General features: G+C 38.4%; 2 protein-coding genes across 8 annotated transcripts in view; one reads left to right on the top strand and one right to left on the bottom strand.

Annotated features, from left to right (window-relative positions):
- LOC105222853 (uncharacterized) overlaps positions 1-9,369 on the top strand; it is a 32,677-nt gene extending 23,308 nt beyond the window's left edge. For 2 of the 4 annotated variants that reach the window (XM_049451778.1, XM_049451777.1), the window contains exons 3-5: positions 7,258-7,346; positions 7,434-7,621; positions 8,704-9,369. In XM_049451778.1, coding sequence (XP_049307735.1) covers positions 7,258-7,346; positions 7,434-7,621; positions 8,704-8,883 — 457 coding nt within the window. In that variant the 3' untranslated portion in view covers positions 8,884-9,369. Of the gene's footprint in view, positions 1-7,257; positions 7,347-7,433; positions 7,634-8,703 lie in introns of all 4 variants that reach the window. The other 2 variants (XM_049451776.1, XM_049451775.1) reach the window with 1 other exon arrangement.
- A 716-nt stretch (positions 9,370-10,085) lies between these two features.
- LOC105222840 (zinc finger FYVE domain-containing protein 9) lies at positions 10,086-17,076 on the bottom strand. 4 transcript variants are annotated; one of them, XM_011200358.4, is made up of 10 exons: positions 16,921-17,076; positions 15,118-16,210; positions 13,214-15,023; positions 12,850-13,152; positions 12,276-12,781; positions 11,931-12,204; positions 11,187-11,433; positions 11,006-11,126; positions 10,762-10,938; positions 10,086-10,706 (listed from the first exon to the last, which is right to left on the bottom strand). In XM_011200358.4, the coding sequence occupies exons 2-10, from the start codon at positions 16,177-16,179 to the stop codon at positions 10,554-10,556; spliced, it is 4,653 nt and encodes a 1,550-aa protein (XP_011198660.2). In that variant the 5' UTR covers positions 16,180-16,210; positions 16,921-17,076; the 3' UTR covers positions 10,086-10,553. The 4 variants fall into 4 exon arrangements, with proteins under 4 accessions (XP_011198660.2, XP_011198662.2, XP_049307718.1 ...); XM_011200360.4 differs by having other exon boundaries at positions 15,118-16,205; positions 16,921-17,043; XM_049451761.1 differs by lacking the exon at positions 16,921-17,076 and adding an exon at positions 16,868-16,886.
- Between the last annotated feature and the right edge of the window lie 36 nt (positions 17,077-17,112).

The raw sequence follows: 17,112 nt of genomic DNA, 5'->3' as shown, positions 1-17,112 counted from the left end.
TGGATTGCTTTTGAAATGAAATAATTTTTTAGCGCTTCAGCTGCTGCCGACTACAGCTGGCATCAGCTTGCGTTGTGCATATGTGGCTTGTGCCAGCATTTGGCGCTCTCATACCTGCCACCGCTCGACGCAATGACAGTGGCAATGAGCCATTCTGTCGCATATTTAATGAGCGTCGGGTTGAGTTTGTTTACATTTACATTTATTGTTGGCACACATGGCTTCAGAGCTCCATTTCCAGCGCCATTAAAGAGTGTACAAAGTCCTGCTCGTATGTTTTTGTTGCTGCTATGAATAAAAAATTTCACATTCCACCGCAATTCATTTGAATCCTACAACACTCCTGATGTGTGCGCTGTTTACTGTCTCTGCCTTTTGTTTTTGTTGTTGCATTACATTTTACAGAATCGAAATCGAAGCTTATCAAATATTTAGGTGCGAAGTCAACAAAATAAATAAAAAGCATTGCTTTAGGGTGAGGGGGAAGTGTTGTGCAAAGCCGTGAACGAAGTAAAGCGTTGGAATTTTGCAAAAAAAAAACGAGTATTTGTGCGGTAAAGATGTAATGTCGGGTTAACCTCCATTGACTTTATGATAATGCGCGGCAGGAAGCAAGCACACTCATTTCACTGCACTTTAAACATATAGGGGGCTTCATGAAAAATCCATATATATGTATGTATATACCATAAATATAGTATAGTCAGTCGGCTTCATGTGCCTCAGCACGTGCGCGAAGCCACTATCACAAGTGAAACATTGCAAAATATGCACATAATCATATAGTAGACCGAGAATTTTTGAGTAGTTAAATTATCCCTGAACAACTTGAAGTCCTTCAGATTGATTAACGCACGTTTTGATTCACTACTCATTATGTTAACAGAACAAGTGAGGTTTTCGCAAATGGTTCTCTTGAAATTTATCTAAAATTCTTTTACTAAATACACTCTGAATTGCTCATGAGAAAATCCCGTTATGATTTCTACAATTATTTATCAGTGGTAGGCTTACTTGCCTCATTTTATATTCACGGTTAGGTTTAATGCTTCTCTTAGGTAAAAATATTTTTTTTTGTTTGATTTTTATTTTTCGAAAAATTTTGCTCCCCGATTCGCATTGAAGTGTAGTATAACAAATTTAAGAAAAATCAGCTAAGTACTTCATGTAGCTCATTTTGATTATATGAAGTAACGCAAGACTGCGCAGACAGTTACTCAGCATATCTCCTTGACTCACTACCAAATCACTTCAGCTTGTTTCTCGTCCATCTGATCAAATTTTATCCGAACTGGTTCATATTGTCTGTCCGAGTCAAATTTATTTAGATGTTCTCGTATTCATTCACATCCGTTCTTCAGTATCAAAGTATCAATATAAGCTTAGATCAAAGAACTGATTGTCATTCCAAGAACGATACTGTTCAATTTTTTATTTCCATTGTTGTCAAGCAATTCTTCAAGTTTCCGAAACACTGCAATACATTTCAAGCTGAGGTCTTTACTATTGCAAAAGCCGCGGAGCTCGTCTCTAATGCACATGCAGGCAGTTCCAGAGTCAACATCTACGTAGATAGTCAAGCAGCAATCAAGGCAGTGTCCTCGTACCAAATATCGGCCAGAAATGCCTTGGGAAGCAGGACAGCAGTGGAAAGTGTTGCCAGAAGCAAGCAACTTCACTTCTTCTGGTCCAGGCCCAAAGATATCGAGGGCAATGAAATAGTGGACAAGAATGCCAAAAATGGTGTAGTCTAACATTCGAAAGCGTGAACAACATTGGGAAAACCATACGTTTTCTTTACGATGATCTAGATAAAATCATGGAAAAGAAAATCAAAACCCGATGGAACAAGTTACCCTGGTGCAAGACCGCAAAAGTCATGTACAAAACGGTAGATCGGAAGAACACAAAATTCCTATTGGCACTCGAAAGAAGAGACTGTAGGAACAAGTTCGGAATACTGTCTAAAATTATGTATTTCTAATCAAAGTTAGTTGCGAATGTTGGAAAGGGCTTTCGGTGATTAAGTTTTATCAAAACTACAAGCCTACGAGTGGTACAAAACCTTCAACGACGGTCGAGAGTTCGTTGAAGTCATGCCTCGTTCTGGACGACCTTCTAATCTTCAACTGATAAAAATATTAAAAAAGTGAAGCATATGGTGCATAAAAATTGTCAGATAAGTGTTAGAGAATTGGGAAGAGATATCTAAATTTTTCCGTTCAAATAATTTTGGTAGACATTTTGGGTATAAAACGCGTTCTTGCTCGACTCGTTCCGATAAAGCTGATTTTTTTTTTTACAATGAGCACCGTAAACAGGTCTCTTTTGGCATGCTTGATCGTGCGAATTTCGATCTCACATTCATGGAGAGTATTATAACTGCCGAAGAGATATGGGTTTATGAGTTTGAACCAACACAAAAAAATCATGCCAAAGCCGCTCAAAAATTAAAGTCATGCTCACTGTTTTTTTTTTTTTTTCTTGATATTCGTGGTTTGGTGCATCATGAATTTGTTCATTAGGAACAGGCAGTCAGTAAAGAGTTTGCGTGGGATCATTCGTCCAAAACGGCCGGAATTGTGGAAGAACAAGTCGATCAAAGAGATAAAGGCCATCCCAAAAAGTGCTAATGAAAAGTGTTTCGAGGACTGGACTTGACTGACGATTCACATTCACATTATTTTTCATATTAAATTTTGAGACCAATTATAGGAGAACTCTTTAAACATTTTCTTATTAAATTATTTTTTGTTTTGCACTCAGAATTAAATAATACCTCTTTCTCTCTCCAAATCTTCCAATGGCTCATATCAGCAAATGCTAAACGCACGATTTTTGCATAAACATAAATATTGTTACAGTGTGTATTTGCAACAACAAATGTGCCGTTCACCTATCGTTTGATCAACTAAATCGCTGCGTTTAACACCAATTTGTTTGCGTTTCTAAATTTTATTTATAACCTTATTACGGTTATCCACAAAGCGTGGGCATTAGTGTATCAGCACGCACATAGCAATTGACATCGTAAGCACACATATGTATCCACATATATACCAGTTATATACCAGATATGTTTATGCTCGCAACACGTCGCGAAAATAACAATTATCTAGCCTAAATCATAAATCTATGGGGATCAGCGCGGCTTTAAAATGACACCTAAGCCTTGTTGATGATGTCGGCAAGGTTGCAACATACTTGTATGTGCAGCAATATGTGTGTGTATGTATGTATGTCCTTATGTGTTTTAAAGCATATTTGAAATTTGTAAATATAAAATCTACGTTTATACGATTCACTTGTTTTAAGCACATGAACATCTAAACGTATGAATGAAGGTTTAGAATAACGGTAAACATGTAAACGGTAAAGGTGCACATGTAATACACTTGCATATTTAAGCAACTCAAATTGTACGCCGTCACTTAAAACGCGCGAATGATTTGCTCTTGCTTCCGCTGTAAAAAACCGTCTATGCATATATACACACACACACATGCGAACAAACACATCACACTGGAAATTCACGTCGTAGCGTGTAATAAAAATTCGCACGGTGATACATGCAACCCTGCCAAAGTGTGCACAATCCGCTTGTTTTTAGAGTGGAATGTCAAACAAATGTACAACACAACTGTAAATTTGTGTTTTGGCATGCTTTCCTTGTTTGCCACCGAGAGATTTGCCTGGGAAAAAAAAACATGAGTGCTTAAGACCCCCCCATGGCTGTGTACTTGGCGTCTTGTGCAGGAGGGGGTTATGGCACTTTTACGCCACAATTTCGCGGCATTTTGGTGGATAATGTGCGCTTGACACTAAAGCTGCGTCACCGTGGGAAGCATACACTTAGGCGCCTCACCCCACACACACAACCACAAGCAAACACACGCAGCTACAAGAGCAGCAGTCAAGTTGTATGCAAAATTCAAATACAATATTTTTGAATTGTTACAAAGCCCAAAAGAGCCAAATAAAATATTTAAGCGCTCTCCAGCAGCATCACCAGCGGCTGAAGTAGCAAATAAAAGTTGTAGCTGAAACTAGCGGCAAGTGAGCAAAGAACGGCAAAGTGTGTGTGTGGCAAGTAGCTGGCTTCTTCACAGTGCTGTCGCAGCGACGAGTAAGCTCTGCGGTGATAGTCACGCTGCCGGCGGACAACTCGTGATAATCATATTCGACTTAACGGTCCCAAGTGATGCGCTGAAGATGATGCGACATAAAAATAGATATAAATTTACAGTATTGTTGGGTGTCATCTTCGAAAAATATTCAAAGATGTTCGTGTTGTAAGAAAACTTACTTGGAGTTCATCATTAAATATAAAAATTGTGCTTTAACGAAAATTGGATTGAGGTTAGAGTTCAACTTGAGATGAAATGAATCAAAATAGCCTTTACTTCTTTTTTATAAACTAATTTTTTTAATTAAGTTGGGCCTCATGTGAATAATAAACATATTTTAAAGAATTATCTCTTTAACCGCTCATTTGAAATATGTAACTGTACATTCCAAGAAATTTTTTGTCAAAAATAATGTGAATTTGTCAAAAATTCTTCCCTATGTCCCAGTACTGTCCCGGAGCATATAACATAACAGTTTTCTAGTTCAAAAAAATTCTCGAATCAGCTTGTCCCTCTCCTTTAAATAATTTCCATTATCATTATCCGACCATCGCTGCATTGTTTTTAAAAACTGCGCCTCTATTATGGCTGTTAAGAATATTTTTTATTGCAGTTTTATTTACTTACACCGAAGGTGTCGTTCGTGCGCAGTCCCGCTGGTGTAGTTTTCATTTTTCACCAAAGTTCGCCTAACTTTGTTGCTTGTCAAAGTTGAGGCAAAAACAGTGGCTCCCAATGTTTCCCGTCTTGCCAATGTCAACTTACAACGAATAATAAAGTGTTGTTCAGGAGTTGTGTTATTTCCTACGAACTTTTATGCTTTTACATATTATTTTAAATTGTAAATTTTTTAAGAATCTAAGGACAAGTGTAGAGTATGTTGTTTCTTAATTGGTCTCCTGCTCTCTTGGCATTGGAAAATACTTGTTCGTGCACATTGTAGCAAAGAACTGTGCAAACAATTCTCATATTCATTTCATTTACATTACTATTCTTGAGCGATTAAAAATACAGGCTCATCCCGATTACATAGACCCGCCTGTCCTGGCAGTGAACATTCCGCTTCCACTTAATATAGTTTCGAATATTATTTTTGAACTAATCAATGTAGATGCTTTTGAAATAATCAAATTTAAAAGCTACTAAAAATTCAGCGTACTCACAGTAAAGAAACCAATGTTTCAAATACTGGTTTCAGGTGTTTGAAATCAAAACTTCTTCTCGCCTACAAACTTTTCCCGATTAATGTTAGCGTCTTTATTTCCTTCTTAAGCCATTATTAGTATTCTGTGCGACGGAGTAATTAAAACGGAATGGGGCAACACACGCGCTCGACGCAACGTGAGTAGTGGAACCCAACAAGGTGGAGTTATCTCTCCTCTTCTATGAACTTGAGGGCTGCAGGGTGATTGCTATGCAGACGATGTAGCAGCTATGGTTAAAGGAAGGTTCCTGAGTACCGTATACGAGTGCAAATTGGGCTGTCAGAAGTAGTCTCACAAACAGCCCAAGAAAAATCGAGATATTTTACTAGAATATATAAGATCCCAGTGGCACCGCTGCCGTAAATGGAACACATCCGTCTGCATCTGGCGGATACAGTGAAATATCTGGGGCTCATCCTAGATAGGCAGCTTTAATGGAAGCCGAAATTCGAGATTGCAGCCATTAAGGTAGCAGTAGATCTGCTGCTCCGGAGTACAGCCTCCTTCAGAGAAGTGACCATTCACTCAGATAGCAGAGCGACGATACTAGCCTTAAAGTCATTTACAGTGCGTTCAGAGTTGGTCGAGGAGTACCTAACCTCGCTATCAATAGCATCGAGTGTCTTTGTGATAAGACTGGTATGGGTGCCGGGCCATAGTCGTATGGCATATAGCGGACTCGCAGAAAATTGCAAGCTGATGACCTAGCAAGGAAAGGCATCTTAGAACCGCAAGCGGTAAAATGGAAGCGGGTCGGTACTCTCGTATCCTCTTGTGTTCTAAGCTGGACTTCCCTGAAGCTAGGGCAAAGGGTTCCTAATTCATCGATCGAATTAATAATTATTAGCATTAGCATAATATTTTTCTCGTTCTTTAGCACTTCTTAATATAGAACAAAATTTTCATTAAATTAGTTAATATGGCTCATAAACTTTATTGTTTAATTAATTTTCTCCTCCAATACCTCAAGTAACGAATTTTCGTTTGATCAGTTCAGCGGCTCTCACTCTAGAAAAGGAAAATTATGTCAACATTTGGTTTTCCGCAAACTCATCAACATCCGCATCATGTCTACGTCGTTGTGGGGGTAACATAATAACGGTTGTTTTTCATAAATTCTTAAGAAGCTATAACTGCAAGGGAGGCACCAACCATTCACCAGCGCCATGACGCTTGGCTGCGGCTGACTGTCGTGTTTGAAGGATGGTTGCGAGTTGTTCCCTGTCGCGCTTTTCTCTTCAATTTTTCAGTAGCACCATGTCTTATGCATACGCGACTTGTGAGTGTGTTTGAGAGAAGGTACTCATTCCAGTTTTTTTTGCAATGCTGTTTTTATTGTGTTTATATCGCCGTTTGATGGAGTGTATCGCACTCAATTATTATCAAATATGCACCTCTGCTTATGATAGCGTCTTGGCTCGTCTTGGCTGCCGATGGTGTCGCTAACTCGGCAGCAAATGGTACATTTATTTTCTTGGGCTGCCTAATATGAGTGGCAGAGTATATGCTACTACCCATCGCTTCTATTTAGAGCTATTTCATACCATTCTATCACCCTTTCCCATTGCACACTCCAAGGCGGTGGTTCAAATCCACTCGCTGCCATTAATTTTTTCTCACGTCGTAAATTTCAGAATAAGGCTGATGATGAATTATTTCATTGGTTGTGGTACAGGTATTAAACGCTAGTAAACATAACGGTATTTACAATTTTACTTTGAAATTGTTGTTAAAAATGTATACATAAGTGTTTTGTCTTTAAAATTATGGGGTATTCTATCTCTTTAAGTTCCCTTAAGTAAAGGCTAGAATCAGTAACAAGATTTGCTTTAAAGGAGAACTAAAAAGTTATTTTAAAGTGTTTTTTTTTATTATTACTCTTATAAATATGTTTTAAACAATGCATTTTTCCTTCTTCGTTACAGCTTTGACCGCGATCAACCCTTCACATTCCAAATTGGCGCTGGCCAAGTGATAAAGGGCTGGGACCAAGGTTTACTGGACATGTGCGTCGGTGAGTGCAAAATAATATTCTACGATAATAATTATTTTATGGCCATAATTCTATTTATAATTTATATATGTGTTCATATTTTCACAGGTGAGAAACGTAAATTGGTCATTCCTCCCGAGTTGGGTTATGGCGACCGTGGTGCTGGCAACGTCATCCCACCAAAGGCCACACTCTTCTTCGAAGTCGAATTGATCAATATCGGAAACACTCCACCACCAACCAATGTCTTCAAGGAGATCGACGAGAACGGCGACAAGCAGCTGAGCCGTGATGAGGTAAACGTTTATGTATGGATCGCACTTTCTTCACCACGTAATTAGTTACATTAAGACGTTATGTTGAACGTTCAATGGAATTGGTGATGGTGGTGATGATGCCTTAGTAAATTATACCTACTTTTATATACATATGTATATTGTATATAGTCAGGGCGATAGATAGAAACCCGGGGTTCGGGGATGATTGCAGTGAATTGTTGGTGATAAAAATTTGTAAAACGTTGTTAGAGAGTACCTGGACTCCCTGGAAACTTCGGGCTCGGGAAGCATCGTCTTCGATCTCCCCCACGTCTTTCCTTTACAAAGCTCCATAGCATCGGACGTCATAATAAGGATGAAAATTCAATTGTTGCTTCAGATTTTGTCCGGAAAGTAATAGGACTGATTTTCTTCCGCCGCGACTGTACTTCGAAACGTGCGCGCACCGACTGGATTCGGTAGAGGGCGTTCCTAGCTAACGAACGAGTGGCTGATCAGTTGCCTCCGAGCACCTGGAGAGACAAACATTTTCGAAAAATCTAAAGTTAAAACGATGCTAATTGTCTTTTTTGACATCAAAGTCACATGGTGGACGCACCATGAATTTGTTCCTCCTGGACAAACCGTCAATCGCAATCGATTGGAATGAATTTTATTTCTTTCCTTGTCTGAAAAGTCCGATGAAAAGCAAGCACCTCGGCTCTCAAGGCTATACCGGAGAATGCCTTCAGTGTCGCCCTCAATGCTTGGAAATCGCACTGGCAGCGCTGCATCGACGCAGTAGGAGCCTGTTTTGAAAGGTTTTAAAGAATTGTAACGATTGATTCAATAAATTTTATAAATCGACTCAGTCCTATTGATTTCCGGACAAATCCTGTATGTGCGTGTATTCAAAAGTTTTTCTGTGTTTTGGGTAGCTTTTGCATGGGCGAAACCTCCAGTGCACTAATACTTTTCCAAACTGCATGATTAACTAACACTAATTTATACAATCATTTATGCACCTTATACATATATACATAATATATATATACATACATACATATTTCAGCAGTTTTATTCAAACTTTGCCATAATTCAATGTTTTTCCCTTTCTTCAGGTCAGCGAATATCTTAAGAAACAAATGACCGCCGTTGAAGGTCAAGACTCAGATGAGCTGAAAAATATGCTCAAGGAGAACGACAAACTTGTTGAGGAGATCTTCCAACATGAAGACAAGGACAAGAACGGTTTCATCTCGCACGACGAGTTCTCCGGTCCCAAACACGACGAACTCTAAGTCAACGGCGACTGGCGAGTGGTGGCAAAGTTGCCAAATATACTTGTACAATAGTAGTTATATTAATGGGTAGCTGAAGCGTGTGCTTCATCCCACACTCATACATTCGCAACAACACAAACACACACGCACATACGTTCACAAAAATATGCGTACATAACTTAAAAAAATAATAAATAAAAAACAATTAACAAATTGCATTGTAGGAAAATGAGGTTAAGCATACGTATATACATACATATGTATGGTATGTACATAAAATATTTTTACAAGCAAGCGCTGAAATGAAATTAAATAAATTTGAAAAGATTTTTATTTATAATCGCGACGCAAGAATCTTCATCTCTCCACCATTATAAAGCAAGACCTAGAACAAAAGCAAGGAACAGGCACTACTTAGCTATAAAAAGTCCACAAACAATTTGTGTTTTGTTATTTTCATCATTATTCGCTTTTTATAGTCAATAAATTAAATTAATGATTTTATTTTCTTTTGTACTTTTTCACATGCAAACAACCATACACACTTAAGTAAAATGTTAACATTGTAATTTATGTTGTACATATGAGCAATGCTGATTTTGATGGAAAATTTATAGTTTGTACAATATGTGTAAGCATTTTTTATGGCAAATATTGTATTGGATGGAGGAAAATGTGAAATAAAGTTTATTTAAAAAAATTTAAGTTTTTTTCCTTGGCAGTTTTTTTGACTAGACTATAGGTTCTGGAAAAGTTTTCAGAAAATACTGAACAATGTCTCCGAGTTTCAAATGAAGGCTTGTTCAGTTGAACTTAATAACCTAACTCGTGGATTGAATAGGAGAAAGGGGAGCGTATTTCTCAAATGAAGCAAAGAGGGGGTCGAAATTATTAAGTTAAGCTTGAAATTGTAGTACACATAGAGAACGCATTTCGCATTCACGTTGCCCATTAGCGTTGAGCTGTGCCAACTTTATAACTCGATTTTATGTTTGACTCTCAGTTGTGGATCCAAATCCCCTAGACAGTTATACAGCCATTCAAGTTAAATAATTTCTAATTTTAAGAAATATTATTTTATTTAATTCCCTAAAGCTATAAATGAAAGCATTTTTTTAGCTTTATAGTTTGTTTATATAATTGCTAATAAGATAGGTACTTTATTTCTTGTAAAATTTTGTCGTAAAGAAATTAAAGTTTCAAATAAAATGAAGTTACAATTCGTTTAGTTACATATTATTCTTTACATTAAAAACAAATTACACAAAAAGGTCTCTAATCATCTTAACTACGTATATTCAATATACACACAAGTGTATGTGTGACCCCCCATACCAACAAAATTAGCTTTTAAAGCAGCCTTATTGATAAAAAGAACTCATAATACATGCTAAACGTCTCAGCGCTGATTAAATGATAATATTTGTTTAACTACATTCCATTATATTGCCAATTGTCGTAATTTAGTTGCCGCTCGTATGGCATAGCTAAGCCAATGCCAGAGTAAAGTAACAATTTTTTTTGTGGCCTACATTCCCAATTTACGAATTTATACATGTTATGCTTCTTTAAGCTTTAACGCTAACTTTATAGATCAGTTATAGTAATATATAGCGTAGAGATGCGCTCCTGTCCACTATTTGCAATACTGCCTCACATATCCAATATACCGCTTAGAATAGTATAGACTAACAATTTAAAATGTAAAAAACTAGCTCTAAAATTATTGCATCCTCAATGCCGGACGATTCGCCATGCAATGTCGGTATTAAATTGTCGTCCAAAGCATTCATATAGAGCGGAGGGAGCTTGTTGCCGCGTGTGCCAGCCTCGTAGCAAACCTGCAAAGCAATTACATGGGTATTGGAGGTAATTTTCGTTATCTACAGAACTTACATTCTCTTGATGAAGGGTTGCACGCAAAGCTAGCTTCCGGCTGCCACTTGCTACCAGCAGATCAAGAAAGGGCACCAATGCGACACATGCACTGCGTGCAATTTGTCCGGCCATGCGCGTGATGTCCATGGAAGTGGCTGCCAAGGCAGACTGCGCAGATGTGTACCACTCGTCATACTGTTACAAATCGGTTGAAAACATATTTAATTTTGAAGATTCTTTAGGTAATTGTCACTACACTCACTTTAAGTATATAAATATCTGTAAGACGTATAGCGTAGTTAGCGTTCGCGTAGTTAAAACTATCGTGTACACGCATACTGGAAATACCTTCCATGGATTTTTCATCAATGGGTGATTTGACGCTGGAAATTAGCATTTATTAATTTTATCATGTATTTTTAGAGTAGTGTTCTAAAATTTACCCGACATTAAAATCGGTGTCGTTCTCCACCCATTTGATGCTCACAACCTCAGTTTGCTGGTCATCGGCGTCCACCGGACCGCATATTATTTCCACATCTTTATGATTTTGTAGAGAATTTCGAATTTCTTCCATTTTACTGGGTAATATTTGCACCATCAAACCATCTTCGACGATGCTACATTTGCCCGAGAGGCCGCTCGTACTTTTCAGAGACTCGTTCAACACGAAGAAACTAGCGCCAGTAACTTTTAATAAAAAAGAAGAATTTAACAAATCAAAGACTTAATTAATCGTTATTATTAAGATTTATAAGTATTTTGAGGAAAAAAATTCTATGAAAAAAAAACACAAAAACAAATTTACAAAAAAAAAAAATTATAAAAAAAGCAAATTTATAAAACACAAACAAATTTATAAAAAAAAATTTGTTTAACAAAATTTACAATATACAAAAATTATATAAAAAAGAAGTTCTAAAAACATTTATAAACTAAAAATTATTAAAAAAATGTAAAACCAATGTAAATATAAAAAATAAAAATATAAAAAATACATCATAAAAATTATGTATAAAAATATTAAAAAAAACATAATTATAATTATTATAAAAAAATACAAAAAAAAAAATTTACATAAATTAACTATTAGTTGAATGAATAAAATATGTATTCAACATAACCTTAAACGCCATACATTTGCATATTTAAATATCAATGCGAGCATTCACATTGCCTCCTCTCACCTTTGCGCGGCTGCCCTTGTATATTGATGGCTTGCGTTGAGTACGCATACATTTCGGTGCCCATGTCATTAACGTTTTGCATGCACACCAGATGTCCGTCCGCAGTTTTTGAAAAGTTTCCACCAAACGCTAATATATGATCGCTGGCATTTTTAATTGCTTTAATGACGTCATCCTGTCGATTACGTGGTATCATTACCGTCGTTTGTCGATCCTCCATATGTATGTACATGCCCTTAATACAAGGCAATGTATATGAATAATTGCGGAAATCCTGAAATAGATAATCGCATATTGCACACCCATAAAAAGTTGATAAATATGGTAGACAACAAGCTTACTCACCGCTAGGAAATTGATTATAGTCTGCGCTATTTCGGCATAAACTGATTCGCGATTACGTATAGAGATGTGCGGGCAGGGATAGTAGCGATATTGCGCGCCCAGTCGCAACATTAAGCGAAGTGGAAATACTTTGGCCCACGGCACTTCATAGCGATGTATGAGTATGCCTATGAGGAAGGGCTGCTCCGGCACTAACACATCTTGCAAGCACTGAAATGTAGCGCGTATGAAGATGAAACCGCCATAATCACGTGTTCCCAGAAAATTACTCGATCTGGGGCTGGTGTAAGACAGCTCGGCGATTGGGTTGCCCAACTCAGCATCACGATAGATCTCATATAGATGAACAAAGATGTCCTTTGGTATTGGCGCAGCAGTTTCTTTATTGATCACTGCATTGGTGGATTGTGATTCAAGTTCCAATAGAATAATAAGCTCATCGTTGCCAACATGATGCATGCCACTAGTTGTGAAGTTGATGACGGTGCGATTCATGCAGCATTTTACTGTATATTCAAAAAATAATTCACACACTTCTCGCTCAATAAGCACATGTGAAACTATTTTTACTTACGATTTAATATTTTCACATCTACGAACAAGTTCTTTTCCAACGCAAATCTAAGCGTTTCGCTACGTAGCCGCGCCACAAGTTCTTGGTTGTTCTGCACTTCCTTGAAGTCAAAATCACAGTTGCTTTCATCTTTGCGCACATAAACTGGTGGCAAAGTGTTATTGTCACCCGGTGGAATGAAGCAGCCATTTTCATCGCTACCCGAAGGTGGCAAACGTTTAGGTCGCGAAATTATAGCTGCATCTGCAACCTTACCGCTGCTATTGGAGCCTTTCGTTTTATTTGTTATTGATTTCGTTGATCCTGTGGAAATGGCAAAAGTTGAAAGCACAAGCTCAAATTTCATATTTCGTTTCGCGCTTACCTTTATCATCGTCTTGCACTGCTGCCATTGTTGCCGCTGCAGCCATTGGTGGTATGGAACCGCGGAACAGCGATGCTACTAATCCTATTGTGGTTGCATCGCTATTACTACTACTTGCGCTTGGTTGCGTGCGCACCGGTGTTGGTGGTTTATTCACTGCACCGCTGCTGCCCCTTGATTTATCACCCTGCTGATGGGCACCACGTCGCGCATGTTTTGCGTCTGCCCATTGATGCTCCATGCTAGCCAAGTCACTGCCGGGCGCTATTCCATCACTGAACATAACGCTTTTCCGTTTGCGCCCTTTTTTGCCGCCATCACCGCCTCCGTTCGACGAATTCGAGGAATAGCTACTGCCTTCTTTTTTAAGCACGCCCACTGGCACAATAACCGATGGCGGCTGTATGTTCTGTGCATCCACCTGCCGGTAGGGCGGTATGGTGGAACAGTATTCCATGGGATTATTCGGATTGGGTGAACGCACTTGACCTTCCGTTTGATCAGCTGCAGCATTGGTGTTTGCAACTACTGCTGATGCAACTTCATTATCGACTCCAGCATTAACCTCACTGCCAACAACGCCGCCACCTTGCTGCCTTTGGGTAAGTATAAGAAAACATTGTAAGCAAACACGTGATTCGGCGGTGTTGCTGAGAAACTCCAACTTAAATTTTTGACTGCAGCAAACTGAGCAAAGTACTTTGCCGCAAGCACGACAATGGTGGCGCCGTTTAATCATGGTGAATTTAGCGTGACACTGCATGCAACCTGTAGCCATATTGTCTGGCACCCAAATTGGAGGCACTTTGCCTAGATTTGCGTATGGATCACTGTAGCCTGTGGCCTCGGCCACTTCGTTAATGGCGCCGATTTCATCTTCTGGGGAACCTATTGGAGTTGAATTCGTATCACTTGCATTTGGCGCATGTGAATTGGTATTCTCCATGTGCATAGTTGAATTTTGCATTGTTTGTGTTCCTGGTGGCGTTTGTCCGGCATTTTCATATAAGTTAGACTGTATCATAGGCAAATTAAGTGATGTTGGGCGTTGTGGTCGTTGCGCAGCACCTTCACCATAAGCTCCCTCATCTGTACTACCACTTTCATCGTCTGTGTTTTCCGCAGAATTTTTAACTAGATAATCGACCGTGCCTGTTGTAACTTCTTCGTCGCTGATTCGTTCGCCCCCAATGACGCCTCCTTCTAAGGAACACTCGGAACCAGTATACGAAGATGCAACGGAATTAGATACTGGCATCATATTCGTGTCAGTGTGGGCTGCAGCTATGGAATGCGCACGTAATTCAGAAAACTCAACAGTTGACGCCTGTGAAAAACTATCCGCATTGACATGATCACTACTAACACATCCCTCTGCCATTTCAGCAACATTATTCCCTGCTATGCAAGTTTCACTGGCAACGTTGACTTCAGAATCAGGACATGTTTCTTCATGTTTCGTTGTTGACTTTGGTGGTGTAAATGCAACAACATTTTCAACCTCTTTTGCAATTATAGCTGTTGGCTGTGGCTGAGGAGGAGAGTTGTGATTTGCTGAAACATTGAATTTTGGCAGAACGTCAGCCTCGCTAACATCATCGATGTCCATCTCTTGTAACATGCTATCCAGTTCTGCATCAGAGATTTCGTCCATGGTCGAACCAAATGTTATAGGTTGCTGGAGAACTTTTATTGGTAGTGGTTTATGTGGCGGAACATCACACTCGAGATTGTTGCCTGCAATTTTCTCATCAGCTGCTTCACCTGCAGATTCCAGTTTTTTAAAATCATCGCTACCAAGTGGAGCAGACTATAATTGTGAACAGTATATATAAATGAAATATTTATATCATTGATATTAAAAATAATAGTATTTTTAACATAAAAAAAGTTGATCAACTCACTTCCGAATTTTGAATTTCTCCAGTTTCTTTTCGTTGCTGGCTTAATAGCGAGTTACTCGTAGTCTCCGACAAATCCTCCAATACGTTTTGCAAAACCGAAGAAACCGTGGGTAAATTAAGTTGAGAATTTCCGGTTGCCAATGATATGGATGACAAACCTACCGCTATGTCTTCTATTCCACCAGTACTTTCAGCTTGCGGTGCACTCATCAAGTCGCTCTCCTTTCCATCATCAGCGATATCTTCGTCAGTCATTACACCTGGCTCCTCATCGTCCTCATCATCTGGTTCAGTTCCGATTGGATGTACAGGCAATAAAGCATCTCGATCATCACTTGCGCACTCATCATCAGGGGTTAGCGGTGCTGAGTGCTCGTCAGTGGTGGAAACAATACCAGGAGATGGACCTGACGAGAATGTCGATGACGATGATGTCGTCAAGGAGTCTGACGAAAGTGGGCTATTACCACCTACTTCGTTCTCTTCATAACCAATTCTACGAATATGTCTGTTATCTTCAGTAAATTTGTGCAAGTCGTCACTTGCCTCTTCTTCATCTTCTGCATCATCTTCGTACAATTTGTCATGAGCCAATTCTATGCTACTATCACTTCGAGCATCTATTGTTTTCACAACCATATCATTATTTAATGTGTTTTCTTGTATTTGATTCGTTGCCAAGTTGTCTGAAATTACTCCATCAACAAACTCATTTTCATTTGAAATTTTCTCCAAATCCTGTGTCGGCTTTGCTTCGTCCGATATCAGACGACACTCTTCATCATACCGCTGTGTGGGTGCAGTCTCCAGCGATTCTACATTTTTTTGATAGTCATCTAAGCTGTTGAATACCTGGGAGACACCTACAAATCCACTTTTGTGATTAGAGCTATTTAAGCTAACAACTGCACTTCCATTATCCCCTTTAGACGGATTGTTAGTCGATTCGGCAGCATTTTGTGCTGTCGTCGTATTCCCTGCGGATATAGATCTATTGTGTTCATCGGCCGCCTCCCGCAATTCCAAATTGTCTAAAACTTGGTCTATATCCACAAGATCCATTTCAATGTTAAGTTCGTTGTTGCCATCTAACCTGTGGAATAACACATCATAATCAAAATATTGTAAAAACCTCAGATTGGGTATCACAGAGGAACATAACGGCCCTCAAGATTCAAGAATTATACCCGCTTGTGATATTTGAGGGTACAACGCTTTTCTAAAACTTACAATATTTGCCAAAAGTCTTAATTAATTTTTTCAAAGTTATAACAGATGTTAACGATTTTTGCAAACTATTTGCACAGCCATTTATAGGTACAATATAATAAATTTCAAACCACCTCACTTTGCGCTATGTGACTATAAGCCCATCAACCGGTCCAGCAACCTGCACGGCTTCCATGTAGGCATATACACCCACAGCACCTTTTCAAAAACGATTCTATCATTTACCTCCAGTTAATACGCATCTACATACGCAAACAAAATCGTATTGGATTTATTTCTTCAAAGCCATGAGTGCAGTGCAATTTAGACAGTAGAAAATAATCCATTTATTACAAAGGGCCTATCTATTACTGCTGCATGATTCCTTTCTGTTGATGAATCATCTTTTCACAGTTTTTCTATTATTTACAAATTTTCCAATACTCAGCTGTGCAAATTATCAAACATTACAAAGGTCTCTATACAATTTCCTAACTCCTCCAGTGCAGCTTTCACTTTATACACGACGGAATTGGTTCACCTTTGTTAATATATTTTTGCATATAATAGGAATTGTTATTGCCGACTATATACCCTTAATTTTTTTAAAAGATTTACTTTCAGTTGTCTAATTCGCGTAGCAAATTTATTTCTAAATCTGTGATATTAAACAAAAAATGCACTTGTATCTGCAGATAAAGAACAGGGTTGCAGATCTAAATTTCCAAAAAATAGTATGCTAATACACTTAAAAAATGGATTCATATATGAAAAATAATATATATA

Source organism: Bactrocera dorsalis, chromosome 3 (genome assembly GCF_023373825.1).
Source record: "Bactrocera dorsalis isolate Fly_Bdor chromosome 3, ASM2337382v1, whole genome shotgun sequence".
Classification (NCBI taxonomy): Eukaryota; Metazoa; Arthropoda; class Insecta; order Diptera; family Tephritidae; genus Bactrocera; species Bactrocera dorsalis.
Note: the sequence above shows the minus strand (reverse complement) of the source record. Positions and strands in the feature narration are given on the sequence as shown.

Bases quoted from the DNA above. Each gene is read 5' to 3' on its own strand.
- LOC105222840 (XM_011200358.4), bottom strand. From the start codon at position 16,179: ATGGATCTTGTGGATATAGACCAAGTTTTAGACAATTTGGAATTGCGG. The intron at 12,205-12,275 runs GTGAGTAAGCTT...TATCTATTTCAG, and splicing joins CTATAATCAATTTCCTAGCG to GATTTCCGCAATTATTCATA. The intron at 10,707-10,761 runs GTAAGTTCTGTA...ATTGCTTTGCAG, and splicing joins CAACCCTTCATCAAGAGAAT to GTTTGCTACGAGGCTGGCAC.